General features: G+C 39.4%; 1 protein-coding gene across 1 annotated transcript in view; it reads right to left on the bottom strand.

The window, feature by feature from the left end:
• TRIM71 (tripartite motif containing 71) overlaps positions 1-18,585 on the bottom strand; it is a 55,808-nt gene that overhangs the window by 6,128 nt on the left and 31,095 nt on the right. The window contains exon 2 of the mRNA XM_060781862.2: positions 906-1,073. Within this exon, the coding sequence (XP_060637845.2) occupies positions 906-1,073 (168 nt within the window). The remainder of the gene's footprint in view (positions 1-905; positions 1,074-18,585) is intronic.

The raw sequence follows: 18,585 nt of genomic DNA, 5'->3' as shown, positions 1-18,585 counted from the left end.
GAAAGAAACTGGTATTTTTCCACGGAGATAGAAATTAATGTATTTCCCTTTATCTTGTGCCTTAGCAATTTGGTGGGATTTAAATAAATGCTGTTATCTATAAATCAAAGCATATTTGGCTGTTATTACTTTTATTTATATCCTTCTCCACTCATGCACAACTTCCAAATTAACTCTAAGCAGCTTGAATTTTTTTTTAAAAAAAATTAAAAATACAGAACAGTACAAATTTAAAAATACAGAAGAGTACAGTACCGGCATGGTGGGTGATGACCTGCTCAACCACACTGCTCAAAGTTGACCATATAATCATTCCAGAGGAAGTTGAAATGCTAGAGAGGTGTCCTCTCTAGGCCTTTTAGCAGTCCTATTGTATGCTTCTAAATGAAGTTTTTCATCTGTTTTTATCTGTGATTTCAGATTTTCACATTAGGTCCAGGAATGTTTCCTGTGCAGATATGGAGGTCGGACTGTACCACAATAGTTTTGTTAATCCTTACAGTTCCATGCATCAGAAGATCTACTTATTTGGAAGCTTCATCATTCGGTATGCATTAATAGTGGTCTCTTTGTGACCCAAATGAAAACAGAAGCCAACTGTAGGAGCAGGATTTTAAAGGTGCAGTATGCATTAAATGTAAAAATTATTGACTGATTACTACTACTGTGATTAATTGTATTATCTATTGGCAACTGATACAACAATTCATCATACATACCAGGCCTGGGGAATTTCAGAACCAACGGCAGTGGTTCTCAACCTCTAGGTGTTTTGGATTTTAGTTCCCACAATTCCTAACAGCTGGTAAGATGACTGGGATTTCTGAGAATTGAAGTCCAAAACACCTGGAGGACCAAAGGCTGGAAACCACTGCGAATTTTCCCCATGCTAAGTGTACACTCACCTGAATGGCTTGGCGTCCCTGTTGAGCATCGGCTAGTAGTTGAATGGTTAGCGTTCGAGAGTCCTGCAAAGCATCTTGGAGGTAGATAAAGCTGTGACCCACATGCCGTTCCATGGTACATTCCCGGCAGATGGGGACAGAACACGTGTCACAATAAAAATGCAACACCTGCAAGAGAGAAGGTTTAGGAAAATGTGTAAGAAGAGAACCACGTATTAAAAAGTTGCTTAGTAATTATAAAAGTCCCACAGCAATGCATAATCCTAACAACAATTATCACCTGTAAATGGGGGTGGCCTAACAATGGCACCAGAAACTTCTCTTTAGAAACCAAAGTTACTAATTTGAATAATAATCCAAGGAAGCGATTGAATATCTTTGAATATCAATTCTCCCATTATGATGTATATCCTCTTGCTTTTATATGCATTGAAAGCATTCCTGCTTCATTCTTCATTTTGTTTTCAGTAAGCCATCTTCAAACAGGCTATTCAAAAAACTTTCTCAAAACCCTGCATCACAAGGATATATTTATACACTAGTAAATTATAAGACCCATCATGGCACTACATTTCATTTGTAGTGGTGAGGCTGCACGCTCCCATGAGGAAAGAAGATATGCTGATGGTAGCACTGCAAGTTGCTTCTGGTGTGAGAGACTTGGCCATCTGCAAGGATGTTGCCCAGGGGATGCCCAGATGTTCTGATGTTTTACCATCCTTGTGGGAGGCCTCTCTCATATCTCTGCATGGAGAGCTGGAGCTGACAAAGGGAGCTCATCTGCTCTCCCCCAGCTTCGAACCTCCGACCTGTCAGTCTTCAGTCCTGCCGGAACAACAGTTTAATCTATTGTGCCACTGGGGGATCCTACTATGCAATTATTTGAAAATAAATATTCAGTGATTTAAGCATGGACAATTTGTGAGCCACCAGATATTATTGTTCTGCTACTCTGAACTATCTTAGCTAGTTTAGCCAATGGTAAGGAATTATGGGAACTATAGTCTATCACCTTCTGAAGAGCCACAAGTTGCTCAGTCTTGCTTTAACTTTTTTTTTTCGTGTCAGGATTGGCTTATGGCAGTTTTACATTTATCCCCAGAGAAACACAAGTAGTTCAAAAGGCATAGAGTTTGAAACAGTGGGTAAGGGTCAACCAGAAAAAAAAGATAATTGCACCAGACATTCCTGAATGTCACACCCAAAAATTAGTTCCTCTTTCAAACAAATGGGTAGGTCAGATATTTTCTCCAATGCATCATGTTTAGCCAAACATACTAGATGGTGAGAGGAATTTGGGAGAATGCAATAAATGTCGGTATTCTTTTTGAAAATAATTCTAAAGATACTTTATGAAATCTACGTTATAATTCAACCCCATGACGTCCCTAACCAAAACACAATCCACAGAGCAATGGTTTTAAAAAAATTATATGTGTGCTGGTGAAGAAACCTTAACAAATATTCAGGATTCTACAAAGCTTTGCCCTTTGTTGGGAGATAGCTGTATCCTGCTTTGCAACACACTTCCACTGAAGAGTGTCCCATCAAGAAAAATCCTCTTCTCATTTTTAAAGCACTGTAGCAGAAAGAACTTGAGGCCGACCAGCCATTGAGTCACATGAATATCACACAATTCTCCTGGTTGTTAAAAGTATCACTCCCACCCCCACCCTGCTTCTCTCTCTAGTCAAAAGGGGCCAGCAGAAGAGAAAATGGCGTCAATATGAGCAAGGGTTCAGCCTCAAGCTAAACCTACTATTAACCCGCTGAAACAGTTAATGCCAGAAGCAAAGCTAGGTCAAAGGCCAGAGAGCAGTCCTGTCATGCACATCCAGATGCTGCTTTCTGCAAGAATACAAGGCACAGTGTAGGAGGCACCAAGCCACAAAAGAGAGGGAAAAGTAATCAAAACAATTAACAGATTGTTAAAGAAATCCTTTCGTCCACTGACATATCAAGCAACGCTAACTCAAAAGCAGAAAGGTTTTTAATTCAATGCCAAATATGTTTGTTTATTTAAGATGAACTTAGCATAAAGGAAAGTTGTTTTTTAAAAAAAATTAAAACATCTTGACCATAAAACTGGTTTTTCAAGTTGCCATCAGGAGTGCAAGGAACTCTTCCTAGGCTACCTACTGGAAATGTCTCCAATAATAACTGAGTTCCTTTCATCACAGAAGGCGGTAATAGGATAAGATATGTTGATCTTAAGGTTCTGGGGGTGTAGTGGGCACCAGGGGGAGAGTAGCCATTTGGCATGCCTGCTTTCTCCATTTCCCAAATTGGTCTCTCTCACTCTGACCAAAGGCTCAAATGCCATTAAATTGTTTGCAGTGTTATTTTAAACTGACCTTCCTCAGAGGCTGGGTATGTGCCTTCCTCTTCTGGAAATTAATAACATTTGGATCTCTCCTCTCAAGTTGCTGGGTTCTGGTAAATACCTGTGATTTTCTGCTATCTGCTGCTGAGAATCCCAACCGCATGTTTTATGCCCTCAACCCTGGGAGCTCATGCATGTGCCAATTACCACCCAACATTTCAAGCACTTCCACAGAAAAGAAAACAGGAGTAACTCTGTTCCCCAGAGAAGGGAAGGAAATGTCATTCCAGTCATGTCACTCCAAAATTTAAAGGTGCACGCACACATGTTGGGCATGACCCTGTAAAACCTATCAGTGGGGAATGAAAGCAGATTAACTGGTTCACTCCCACCCACCAATGACCTTCTTCAAACTTCCAACAGTGAGGGAGCATTATTTTATTCCTCCATCCATCTGCCTTTGACTTAGAAGCAGAAGAATAGCAAGGAATGGGAGATCAACAGCCCTCCAAATGTTATCATATTATAATTTCCACCAACCAATTGCTAATCTGACTTGGATTGATGGGAAGTTGGAAGCCAAAGCAACTGGAGGAAGAATGCTTTTCCAAATAAGAACTTCAATGGATTCTGACTAAACAATGGCTTTAATTATCAACCTAAAGAGTAAACTCTTACAACTGTTTATTATCTTGCAGGAATGTCAACTGTTCTTTTAAAATCATGGACAGAAGGCAGAAATTGGTTGAAAAGTCATGAACGTGTGCATATCTTTATAAAACGAAACCATGCAAGAGTCTATAGAAATGCGAACCAATAGAACAGCAATCTTTTAAAGCACAGGTGGACAACTATGGTGGGCATGGAGGCCAATTTTCTTCCCCTGGAACCCTGGAAGAGTGGTTGGGTATCTCGAACAGCTGAAGGTGGCCACTTCTGGTTTTGAAAAAATTGGTGTTTTTAAGATGTAAAATTGGGGGGGGGGGGAGAGACTGAAATTTTATGTTAAAGATGGATTGTCTCAACCTTTACTTTCTTAAGATCACTTAGTATTTAAGGTGCTATCACATTTCCTTCCTCCTCTTCCTTTGTTTTTATGCTGCAAGAAACTTAAATGGCATTTTTTTCTGAAAACTGCAGTTATTGTGTGAATGTGCACCTGAATGAGGACCTTTCCACACAACCCTATATCCCAGAATATCAAGGCAGAAAATCCCACATTATCTGGAGTGTGGACTCAGATAACACAGTTCAAAGCAGATATTGTGGGATTTTCTGTTTTGATATTCTGGGATATAGGGCTGTGTGGAAGGACTCTAAGAGGCATTATTTCAGTATAGAAAATAACTATTATAAAATTATGTAATACTACCTTGATTATTTAAGAAACTTAGCATCTACTTTTTAAAATACGTGGAGATAGATAGGTATTTTTTAAACTGCACTTTACAATATTATCCCCAATTTAAGTTTTTTTCTGTCTTGCTTGGGCCAGGCCCACCACCCCATAAAACAAAGCAGATATCCAGCCTTCATAGTTACACATGTGACTTCAGTTGTTTTTTGTAGTTATGTGCCTTATGGCGACTCTAAGATGGCCCTATCATGGGGCTTTCTTGGCAAGATCTGTTCAAAGGGTCATTTATATTCGCTTTCCTCTGAGGTTGAGAGTGTGACTTGCCCATGACAGTCCACTGGGTTTCCATGGAGAAGAAGAGATTTGAACCCTGCTCCTTAGACTCATAATGCTACCCTCAAACCTCATATTATTTTGGTTGTATGCCTATAGCTGGAGAAACAAAAACAGATAGCTCGGAACGTTCAAGAAGCAAAAGCTAGTTAATTGGCTGGAAAGAGCCATTTTCACTGAATAAGCACTGAATGGTATATACAAAACTTAGAACTTCACATTTTAGGAGCAGTCTGTAGCTTATGACCTTTACAAGACAGACTGCTATTTTACTTGTTCTTAGCATTCATGTTGCTTTTTCACAGTTGCCTTTCTATTTATTAAAAATAATACAATTTGACATTGCAGAATTACTCCCTAAAGCACACTGTATAACAAGCTCTCAAGTCATGTTAATAAAATTGAAACATTGAATTATTAATATAACTAAAAACTGAAAATTACCACTTTTCAGAATGGATGTCAAAAATGGAGTATATTACAGATAACACTGGCACTTGTAACATTTTACCTTTAAACTCCAGAGAAGGACACTCAATTTATGTAAAGATGATGCAATAGAAAAGAGACAAAAAGGAATTTCTAATGTGCTTTATGTGTCTCAACTAAAATGAAGAAAGTACACTAAGTACAATCTAAAGAATGTCCCTATAGAATGTAAAGACTAGGAAAAGCCAGATTTGTAATACCAGTATGTCTACTCTAAGGCCCCTTCCACACAACTGAATAAATTCCCCCAGTTTTTGCTTTGAATTAAAATATATGGCAGTGTGCACTCAGATAACTCAGGGACTTTCCACACAGCCCTATATCCCAGAATATCAAGGCAGAAAATCCCACAATATCTGCTTTGAACTGGGTTATCTGAGTCAATGTGCCAATTACCTAAAGAGTAAACTCAGATAATGTGGGATTCTCTGCCTTGATATTCTGGGATATAGGGCTGTGTGGAAAGACCCCCAATTCAAAGCAGATATTGTGAGATTTTCTGCCTTGATATTCTGGGTTATATGGCTGTGTTGAAGGGCCCTAAGTGGGGGTCAAAAAAACTGTGGCCTGAAACCAGGGACACTTATAGTGAAGAATGCAAAAAGATAGTATTGATAGGCAAAAAGGAAAAAAATTGCTCTAAAAGACATGGGAGCACGCTTTTTCCCTTTCAGAGGAAGCCAGTGGCAAACTCCCTCTGAACAAATCTTGACCCAAAAAAAACCTATAATGGAGTCCCCTTAGGATCACCATAAATCAGAAACCACTTGAAGACACACAATAACATCAGCAATCCCATCTGATCTTGGATGCTAATCAGAGTCAGTCCTGGTTAATAGTTGGATGGAAGCTTACTAATAAATACCAGGTGCTGTAGGTCATATTTCAGAGAAAGAAACTGACAAGACCAACCCTGAGTATCCTTTCTTAAGACTCCTGTGACTGGTAGTTTGGTGAGTCTCTAAACATCCATGGCTGAGAACTCTAAATACCTCTTCCTAAACCCCCAGGAATCCGTGGAATGGAACCCATACTTTCCAACTACCTCAATGTGGTAGGAACATTCCCAATTAATCCTCTGTTGTTTCACTTTCTAAGTGGTTTTAAAATGTCTTAGGCCCCTTCCACACAGTTGAATAAAATCCCAGATTATCTGCTTTGAAGTAGAATATATGGCAGTGTGGACTCAGATATTCCAGTTCAAAGAAGATACTGTGGGATTTTCTGCCTTGATATTCTGGGATATAGGGTAGTTTAAACTGCCATATAAAGGACCCCCAGTTTCACTTCCCCTGCCAAGAAGGAAAAAACTAAGGCAAAGTTACACAGTGCATATAGCTCTTTTAAATTCCCATTAAGAATGGTCTCTCTCTGATTTGATGGTTTCCAGGAGCAAAGGCAAGATGTTAACTCCCCCTCCTCTTGTACAATCCAGTGAATGTCAATCAGACAAAACCGTGATTGTACAATTTGATGTAAATATTGTGGGAGCACTGTAAAAATACAGCAAGGTTGCAGAGATGGGGTCTTTACTTCCTTGTCTCTTCCCCACTACAAAATCTTCTCTCATCCTTCCAAGGCATTTCCCATCTGGCTGGGTGCTGTAAACCAAAACAACCTTCATCAAAAGAAAAACAGCTCATCTCACTAGAGAATGAATCCACTTTAAATCCATTTTCTGCAGAATTCTGGGGTTTGTAGTTTAGTGAGGCTGTTAAAGGTTCTTCCCTAAACTACATACCCCAGAATTCCGCAGGAGGCAGTAACCAGACTTAAAGTGGGTTCATTCCCTAGTGTGATGAAGTAGCTAGAGAGAAAATTGTGGATGAGAGGAAGTTTCTCCCTTTCATTTTTCCCAATGCTTAGCATGGCCTCCCTTTCCCACCTCACAACTGGAATTGAGCACAATTTACATTAATCTTAGGAGTAACTTTTCAGACAAGTCATCAAGCCCTCTGTGTCTCCTACCTGTCGCATCAACTACCATCATTTCCAACCAGATGTTCCATACTAAAAAGGCCATGTTTTCACACTACATTTTAAATACCACACACAGGTTGGAGCCACTCTGTTTAACAAATTACACTCAAAGAAGCATAATGCATCTGCCTCGGGGTCTGGAACATTAATAGAAGGGACTATTAAATTCTGAAAGAACTGTTGAAAAATATGTTGTTAATCATAGCATGGTGGAGGGAAAGAAAGTTAGAACTGAACTGGAAAGTGTTCTCTAAAAATCCTGTCTGTGGCATTTTATGCAGATTGTAGCTTTACTTATAAGAAACAGAATGTAAGGCAATTCTTTCCAATCATGTGATGATTTCTAAAGTTAAGCCACACTAATGGTTAATGGAAGCAATTGAGATGGGCGAGTGCTGTTCCATATTTTTCCTGGAGTAAGCAACTTTTTACATTAAAACAGAAGACATAATCCAGGCAGAGATGTAAAGAAATCCACTCTTAAAATTGTTCTTCATGTGAAGATGAATTGCTGTCTGCCAAAAACAGCAATAATTTGGTAAAGGTTTCCCCTTGACACTTCCAAGGTCAGGCATCCAGCATGACTGCATGGAGTGCTGTTTACCTTCCCGCCGAGGTAGTATCTATTTATCTACTCACATTTGCATGTGTTTGAAATGCTAGGTTGGCAGAAGCTGGGACTAACAGTGGGAGCTCTCCCGGCTCCCTAGAGTCAGCAAGTTCAGCGGCTCAGCAGTTTAACCCATTGTGCCACTGGGGGCTCTGTTAATAATTTGGTATGATCTCTTGAAATAATTTAAAATTAAAAAAAATAAAGTTATTGAAATGTCTTTACTACTAAACATATTAAAGCTAAATACAAAATTTGTTTATTTATTCACTTTTGGCTGAAAAATAAGGAAATGGCTATGGAATATATACGGAAGAAAAGTAGAGAAAATAAGTGACTACAGGCTTTCAAGCAGGAAAACCAAGAATTGGATTGAATGCATGGATACTATCCTGCATGATCACTGAAGCCTTGTGTTCTACAATCATTCATATACAGGTCTGACCATTCCCCACCACCAGGATGGACAGCTGGCTGTTTTGTTGCATGGATATAATGGGAACTGATTAGTTTGGGAAATGCTAATTAATATTTGCAGATGCATCCTAACAGTTATTTCCAGTGTACGACTATAGAAGGGCCCTTTCCCATTATATTGTCACAAACTAGCATTCGACTTTAATGGATTCCAAAGTATATTGCCATGGCAATTAAAGCAGAATCATATTACTATAATATTGTAGCATGAAAGGACTTCAGAAATTCTAGGACTAACAATGAAGTCGTTACAAGAGACAAAGATACACTGAGGAAGAAAAAGACTGAAGATTAAAACACTTTAATTCTATAAATGGGGACCCATGGTATTTTGGGAAGTGTAGTCCAGGGGAAATACTAGAGAGCTTTAAGAAACAATCCTACACAGCTCTCAAAATCCCAGAATTCCTCAGGATGAAAAGGAAAGTGTATAAAACTAATACATAACTATGTAGCACTGTCTTACAGTCAGTAACTATTCTGCCACCTGAATTCCGGGCAACATTTTATAGATAAGCTGTAACAGTCAAGAAATTAATGCATCCATACAGACAAGCAACAGCTTAACAGGCTGAGAACAGGGGTTTTATTTGATTTTTAAGGGAGGAGGAGGCTCAAATCCAGGTCCAAAAATGTAAAGATGTTGATTAACAACAACAACAACAACAAATAACAAAATTTAAAAAATGATTACCAATCATGACTTTTTAAACTTTTCAAAATTATACAAGTGATATTACACTGTATTTCACACCTTCCGATATATGAAGACTGATGAATACTCAAGCCCCATGCTTGTTCTGGATAAATAGCATGGCATCTTGAAAAGAGGCAGAAAAATGTGAATGTGGGACCCTGCTCTTGGTCCCACCATCCTTGCAAGTGCAACTGGTGGGGACGAGGGACAGAGGGCCCTTCCATACAGTTATATAACCCAGAATATCAAGGCAGAAAACCCCACAATATCTGCTTTGAACTGGGTTAACTGAGTCCACACTGCCATATATTCCAGTTCAAAGCAGAAAATGTGGGATTTTATTCAGCTTTGTGGAAGTGGGCAGAGCCTTCTCAGTGGTGGTCCCTCATTTTTGGAACTCCCCAGTGAAATTAGATAGGTCACCTCCCTCCTGGCCTTCAAGGGAAAAAAAACTAAAACATGGCTCTGGGATCAGGCCTTTGGACAGTAATGGGAACAATGAAATAAGAGATTATAAATTAACATTGATGACTGGGACTGACCCTGGATTATGTGATTTTAAATTTTCGTTTTAATGTGATGTTTTAACTGGTTGGTTTTAATGTTTTTGTTTATTTTTTGATGATATGATATGTGTATGTGGAATCTAATTGTTGCCTTTGTAAGGCTGCTCTGAGTCCCCTTTGGGGTTGAGAAGGGAGGGAAAGAAGTGTGATACTTAAATAATAATATAATATAATATACTAGTGTGTATGTGCCTTTGAAGTGGCTTTCAATTTGTGGCCACCTCACAGGAGGTTTTTAATCCAGGTTTTGCCAGTCCCTTCATCTGAAATATAGTTTACAGCATATCCTTTGGTGGTCTTCCATCCAAGTACTACCCAGTGCTGACTCTGCTTAGCTTCCAATAAGAGACAGGATCTGATTCCTTAAGAGTATTTAAGCCCAAAGGTACTTAATCAACTTGCACTCATTCAGTACAACTGTTTAGTGTAAGTCAATTGCTCACTTCCGATGCAGAGATATTTCTTGTCCCTACACATCTTAGAAATGCAAAATAAAAAAGTCAAACAACAGGAACCTGCTTCATGAGCTGGTGAACAAGGCTATTCATCTTTTATAGCCTCAGCTGGACAAGAGGTGCTAGAGCCAGGCCATAAACCAGATTGCTCAAGGAAAGGGCTTTACAGTGCACTATAAAAAGGAAGAAAATTTCACAACATACAGAATTCCTGGGTGTCATTACCCCCTGCTTTTTTGTCCATCTGCTTTCAAATGGAATTGGGAGGGGGGTGTTAGCAATTCAGTTAAATGTCTCCTAGGATTCCACAGCAATCAACCCACATCTGATGAATGGCTGCCAGAGTTAAACTCTGACCTGAGTGGACAATTCCAATACTAGCCCCCTCCCCCTCACTGTTGGTCAGCCTTCCACTATGCCCCACCCACCTGCCTCCTCTCTCCAAAAGTTTCAAGTGCCAGGCACAGTTAACAAAAGCAATGGAATGTGGATTTTTCCCTGTCACAGCTTCTAGTGAAAGCAGCGATGCAAAAGAAGCTTAGACTCTCTGTGAAGCTCGCTGGAGACTTGGCTTTCAGCTTACTTGTCATGCTTTGCCTAATTATTCATGTATGAGTCCAAGAGAGAGAAAGGGGGCTTGACTTCCCACTCTTAGTCCTAGGATCAAGAGACAGTGGAACAGTGAGTATATGAACTCTGAATACCACCTACAGGCTTGACTCTAAAATTGAACTTTTAATTGACATGCACTTGATTGAAATCTGTGGCCATTCATGGCTTCTCAGTGTGAGGATATGGATTAATAAACATGAGCATGATGAGTACACATGCTTCTCCCAAGCCATGCACATTGGAAAATGCTAATACAGTGGACCCTTGGTATCTGATGTGGTTTGGCCTCAGGACCTCCACCACCTTCTCGTAGATGACAAAAATCTGTGGATGCTCATGTCCTATTATGCAATGGTGTAGGAAAATGGTGCCCCTTGTATAAAAAGGCAACATCAAGGTTTTCTCCTTGGATTATACACACACACATATTTTTAAACCATTGTTGGTTGAATCCTTGAATACAGAAGGCTGACAATACACACAACACATGTAAATACAGACAGACCTCACAACCTCTGAGGATGTCTTCCAAAAGACCTCACAATCTCTGAGGATGCCTGCTATAGATGGAGGTGAAATATCAGGAAAGAATGTGTTCTGGAACATGGCCATACAGTCCTGAAACCCAGTGATTCCAGCCATGAAAGCCTTCGACAACACATATACTGTATATAGACAGTTATGCAAGATTTCATAGATGTGTTGTGTAAGCAAGTGTAATCCACTCTCAACATATTTCAGAAGTAACAAATTTTAACTCTCCTAACACGTTACATTAAAACACTTCAACAATCCCTCCAATAACTATGTTCAATCACTGGTGTTGATGGCATCATGGCAAGAAATATTACATTTTGGCTGTGGTTGTTGTTTCAAAATTGGCATACCATGTTCAGTGGGCCCTCATTAAACCACTTTTGGCAGAGTGCTATTAACTCCCTGAATAAATCATATTCCATGTTTATTCTTGAACAAAATGCCATGTAAGATCACAGAGAGCAAACCCTGGTTGCAGAAGCCTTGGAATGAAGGAAACAAAGGCTTACAAGAATCAAAAGGAACAGTCATTATTTCAATTTGAATTAGTAATAAAATGTTGCCTGTTTTTGTAATCTAATTCATAGCATCATTCCATTCAAAGTTAATGTTTTCTGCTATGCAGTACAACCTCAAACATCATTTATCTTTACTAGATATACACACTTCTTAAAATCTAAATGTATCCCAGTCAGTAGCATTGTAGTATTGTTTTTTCACAGGGCAGGAGTTCCTGCTGTTGTGCTACAGAACTGATATTGCTGCCAACAAATGCATTACTGTAGTGATTTAAATGAGATTAAATGAATTCACTGCTTATTGGAGTATTTAATAAAGTTGTTAGTCTAGTTGTATTCTTCACTACTAAGACCAATTTCAGCTATAAAGGCAAAATAATACAAGTTCAATGCCCCTTATCCAAAATGTTTGGGAACAGAAGTTTTATAGGGTTTTTAAGATTTTGGAATATCTCTATTTCCATATATGTACATATTGAGACATCTTAGAGATGGGAACGAAATCTAAACACAAAATTTGTTTGTTTTGTACACACCTTATACATATAGCCTGAAGGTAATTTTACACATATTTTTGAACAATTTTGCACACAGACCATCAGAAAGCCAAAAATGTCACTAGCTCAGCCACCCATGTGGATGATTTTGGAGTATCTTGGATTTCCAGAGAAGAGATGCTCAATCTGTATTCTGAGGGAATACCCTCTGTTTTAAGGAAGCAATTTCAATGTTACACTCTCCCAGGTCTCCATACAACATTGCCCTTTAAATGCAAATACTATGCTCAGAGATCCCAGAACTATTTTTAAGGTTTGGGACTCAAGATTGGCAAACAAGGTTATGAATTTTGCATATGTTCATGTATGTTTTTAGAAAACGGCAAAAACAGAGAATACAGAGAGTTTAATATCACCATCTAAATCAGTTAACAATGTCACTACCATGAAGACAATAAAAAATAGTGAGAGACTATAAAACTGTTTAAAGCAGTGGTTCTCAACTTGTGGGTCCCCAGATGTTTTGGCCTTCAACTCCTAGAAATCCTAACAGCTGGTAAACTGGCTGGGATTTCTGGGAGTTCTGGCCAAAACACCTAGAGACCCACAGGTTGAGAACCACTGGTTTAAAGCATACAGTGAATATATCAAGGAAAGGGGGAAAATATAAACTCTTATTAATGGAATGCAAGCATAGCTATAAGCCAGGATGCATCTGACTGGAAGATCTTTATGGGATCCAACTGCACAGGAATCTTGGTGGAAGTGATCCTTGGTGTTCAATTAAAAATGGGGGGGGGGGGGGAGCACCCTACCATCCCAACCTACATTCTGGAATTTATTAATGAATCTGACATCTAGAGAAGTGGTTCCCAACCTTTGAGTCTCTGAATGTTTTGGACTTCAGCTCCCACAATTCTTAACTGCTGGTAAACTGGCTGGCCTATCTGAGAGTTGAAGTCCAAAATACCTAGAAGACCAAAGGTATGTTCTTTGCAGAAACTCCATACAAACACAGACCAGGGTGCCAGGCATGACAGTCCATAAGTGTCAACCTTTACTTTAAAACTGTTTAGTTTTGTAAAGCATACAAAGATCACCTGATGAAATTGCTGATGGTAACAGCTATCAAACAGGGCATTACATAAAGAAAAAGCAGCAGGTTTTTTTTTTTTCCTTAACATTTTTTTCAAATTATTTCTTATATGGTTGTTGTTTCTTGGGCGTTTCTTATATCTGATGTACCCCTTTAACCTTACAAATCTTTGCTAAAAAGTTCTTTGAAAGTCATCATGAGCCATCAATTTATTTGAAATATATAAAAGACAGATTTACTTTCTGTGTATTAATATTCATCTTAGCACACTATTTGTGTCAGCTTGGCACAATGCACACTGTTCTGTTCACATATTGAGGGAATATATTCTCAGAATAGGGTTAAAAAATGAAGATTTTAAAAAATCAGTATTACTATCCGAGTTAGCGGAAAGGAATATCCTACTGATGCAATAGTCACTTCTCTGATTTTCAGTTTGTAGAAATGTCTTCCTCCTTATTGAAGCTTGTTTCCGTAAAACAGTTCCTCAGTGCTTTGTCCTACACATCTAGATATCATTTTAAAAATGTGTTGTCCTTTCAACCTTCAACCAGCTTCACATTCTCTCCCATTTTGTTTCATCAACCCACTGGGATAGCACAATGTAATGCCATCACTACCTTAACCATGGCTAAGAGACTGACAGCAGGCCTGCAGGCTCATGTGCCTCATTCCCCCCACCTCACCCCCCAAAAAACTCCCTGCTCCGGCAAATCCTTACATTGTTTCCCTTGTCAATATCAATCATGGAGCTTCATTTAGTACCAAAGCTAGGTGTGGTTAAGGCCAACAAGAAAAGGGAAGGAACAAATTTGCACAGGAAAGGGGAAGAGAACACACTATGTGAATTTCATAGCCCACTACAATTACATTACAGTTAGTCTTTTCCCCAAATAGAGATAACTTGGCTACTTCCTTCCAAACAACACCAAGCATCCTCTTTGCTTAATTTGGAAAGTCTAGAGTACACGGATGTGGGTGTTATCCACAAAGTTTTCCGTTCATACCTACTTTTTCTGTAGATTATTACAGGTTATTACTAGAAAAAATTGTTTCATATAGTGTTTTTAGTGTCATAGACAGTTGGTAAAACACTAATGAAATCTAAAATCAAACAAGTAGATACATCCATGGCTCTTTGGGTATTCAAAAATGTGTTTCATGAAATGGAAGTAATACTGGAGACATGTATGCTAATGAATCAATATATCAAAATAGTTTAAAAATTGAGTTGCTGTGAGTTTTCGAGACTGTATGGTTATGTTCCAGAAGCATTCTCTTCTGACGTTTCGCCAATCTCTGAGGATGCCTGCCATAGATGTGGGCGAAACATCCGGAGAGAATGCTTCTGGCACATGGACATACAGCCCGGAAAACTCACAGCAACCCAGAGATTCTGGCCACGAAAGCTTTCCACAACACCATTTAAACATTCTAGTAAAATTAAGTTCCATGCAAAGCATTGAATATAATGTTCCAGTATTTCCACTGCATTTTACTGGGTTTTTGACATTTAAGTTCAGCAATTTTGGACTGCTGCAAAATATCTGGGATAATTATTTATGTCCTTCATAATAGTTATTTGGCATATTCTAAAAAAATTAATGTACAAAAGTTGAACACATTCCAAATCTGCATGGATTTCTGCGTTCGAAGGGTTCAAAGTTTTCTAAGAAAACTCATATCACTGCTATATACAATAAATAATTATGTACATGCATATATTCTCACATGTGATTGCATTACAATTGAACCTAAACTGTTTACTGAAAGAAACCACAGAAGATACATCAAGGTAACGAAGATCTCAAATTATGATAAACTATAAACGGGAAATTGATTCTCAATAACCGTGAGATATGTTGTACCTCCAACATTACACTTGCTTCCTTCACACCAGACTTGGTACTGGCCAATTCTTCCTATCTAATTCTTCCTATCTAGAAATACTACTAAACTTTCCAGTAATTTCCTTTTCAAATAAGCAGATGACAGCCATATCCACCTTAACATTGAGAACTGTTCTTTTCTAAAGAAGCTAGGCTCACGTGCCATGAAAGAAACTCCTGACATCAAATCATTAAGATCTTATATTTCAAAAGATCTCATTCATTAGCAGTTAATTAGTACAAAGTAATGCATTAGTTTATACAAAGTGGCCAAATACTTGGAATAAGTCTGCAGTAAGCACAGCCTTGCTTTAGTAAAGTATAAAAATGCATTTTACTTCTGCTCTTACTGACTCACTAGACAAAAAGGCAGAAACTGCTGGAAGTTTACATCGTGGGAGGCCTTTCTTTGTTGCAACCAACCCATGCTAATTCTGAATGCAAGAGAATTTTACTGCACAGCAGAGGGAGCTGTTGAAATAATCTAAATATTGCATCATACGGGGTAAAGAATCAAGGTGTGGGATTTGATGTTTGTACTACAGATAGAGCTTTCTTGAAATGTAGACCATTTCATTTTAAATATTGTATTGTTCTTTTGGGGTTTTTTTTTTTTTTGCATTACAGGTAAGATATGTGCAGTGTGCATAGGAATGTGTTCATGTTTTTTTCAAGCTATAGTCCAGCCCCTCAACAGCCTGAGGGACAGTGAACTAACTCTCTGCTTAAAAAGTTTGAGGACCTCAATCTAGGATGTAGTTTGACCTCACTTTTAACTACCACGACTCAATGCTATGGAATCCTGGGAGTTGACGTCTGATAAGGCAGGAGCACTCTTTGGCAAAGAAAGCAAGACCTTGCTAAACTACAACTCAAAAGGTTCCACTGCACTGACCCATGGCAATTAAAGAGGGACCAAACTGCATTAATTCTTCAGTACAGAGACACTTCTGGAGTTCTATTTAAGACGCTTACATAAGGTAATGGAATATGAATGGTGAGGAAACTGCTGCAGACACTTGCAACAGCTGTGGAATGTTTGTATACTTGATGGAGGATGTAGATAGCTATACCTCTCCCTGTTATGTTAGCTCCACTGCCTGCCAGTTTGCTACAGAGCACAATTCAAAGTGCTGGCTTTAGCTTTATAAAGCACTAAACAGTTCTGGCTCCAGCAAAGGATCACCGCCTTGTCGGGGCGCTGGAGCTTGAGCACCTCAATGATGTCATGAGCGAAACCGTGAAGGGACACCCAAGACGGGACGGTTGTGGCAGAGAGGTCAGACCAAGCGTGATCCCTGGGGAAGGCAATGGCAAACCACTCCAGTATCCTTGCCAAGAAAACTAAATGGATCAGTACAACCAGAGATATGTCGGTATGCCATTGGAAGATGGGACTCCCAGGTCGGAAGATGGCCAAAATGCTACTGGGGAGGAGCAGAGGATAAGTTCAACTAGCCCCAGATGTGATGACGCAGCTAGCTCAAAGCCGAAAGGAAGGCTAGCGGCCGACGGTACTGGAGGTGAACGACGAATCCGATGCTCTAAAGATCAACACACCATAGGAACCTGGAATGTAAGATCTATGAGCCAGGGCAAATTGGATGTTGTTATTGGTGAGATGTCAAGACTAAAGATAGACATTCTGGGGGTCAGCGAACTGAAATGGACTGGAATGGGCCACTTCACATCAGATGACCACCAGATCTACTACTGCGGACAAGAGGAACATCGAAGAAATGGAGTAGCCTTCATAATTAATAAGAAATTCGCTAAAGCGGTGCTTGGATACAACCCAAAAAATGACAGAATGATCTCAATTCGAGTGCAAGGAAAGCCTTTCAACATTACAGTGATCCAAATATATGCCCCAACCACAGCTGCTGAAGAAGCAGAAGTAGATCAGTTCTATGAGGATCTGCAGGAACTACTGGATAATACACCAAAAAGAGACATTATTTTCATTACAGGAGACTGGAATGCCAAGGTGGGAAGTCAAATGACAACAGGGATCACAGGCAAGCATGGTCTGGGAGAACAAAATGAAGCGGGACGCAGGCTGATAGAATTTTGCCAGGAAAACTCGCTGTGTATAACGAATACTCTCTTCCAACAACCTAAAAGACGGCTTTACACATGGACCTCTCCAGACGGTCAACACCGAAATCAGATTGACTACATCCTTTGCAGCCAAAGGTGGCGGACATCCATCCAGTCGGTGAAAACAAGACCTGGGGCTGACTGTAGCTCAGATCACGAACTTCTTGTTGCCCAATTTAGAATAAAACTAAAGAGATCAGGGAAAATACACAGACCAGTTAGATATGATCTCACTAACATTCCTAGCGAATATACAGTGGAAGTGAAGAACAGATTTGAAGGACTAGATTTAGTAAACAGAGTCCCAGAAGAACTATGGACAGAAGTCCGAGACATTGTTCAGGAGGCAGCAACAAAGTACGTCCCAAAGAAAAAGAAAACCAAGAAGGCAAAATGGTTGTCTGCTGAGACACTGGAAGTAGCCCAAGAAAGGAGGAAAGCAAAAGGAAACAGGGATAAGGGGAGGTATGCCCAGTTAAATGCGCAATTCCAGAGGTTAGCCAGAAGAGATAAGGAACTATTTTTAAATAAGCAATGCATGGAAGTGGAAGAAGACAACAGAATAGGAAGGACAAGAGACCTCTTCCAGAAAATTAGAAACATTGGAGGTAAATTTCAGGCAAAAATTGGCATGATAAGAAACAAAGATGGCAGGGACCTAACAGAAGCTGAAGAGATCAAGAGAAGGTGGCGAGACTATACAGAAGATCTGTATAGGAAGGATAATAATATTGAGGATAGTTTTGACGATGTGGTGAATGAATTAGAACCAGACATCCTGAGGAGTGAGGTTGAATGGGCCTTAAGAAGCATTGCTAACAACAAGGCAGCAGGAGACGACGGGATCCCAGCTGAACTGTTTAAAATCTTAAAAGATGATGCTGTCAAGGTGATGCATTCCATTTGCCAGCAAATATGGAAAACACAAGAATGGCCATCAGACTGGAAAAAATCAACTTATATCCCCATACCAAAAAAGGGAAATGCGAAAGACTGCTCAAACTTCCGTACAGTGGCCCTTATTTCTCATGCCAGTAAGGTAATGCTCAAGATCCTGCAAGGAAGACTCCAGCAATACATGGAGCGAGAGTTGCCAGATGTTCAAGCTGGGTTTAGAAAAGGTAGAGGAACGAGAGACCAAATT

Source organism: Anolis sagrei, chromosome 6 (genome assembly GCF_037176765.1).
Source record: "Anolis sagrei isolate rAnoSag1 chromosome 6, rAnoSag1.mat, whole genome shotgun sequence".
In the NCBI taxonomy this organism is placed as follows: domain Eukaryota; kingdom Metazoa; phylum Chordata; class Lepidosauria; order Squamata; family Dactyloidae; genus Anolis; species Anolis sagrei.
This window is presented reverse-complemented; position numbering and strand designations above follow the sequence as displayed.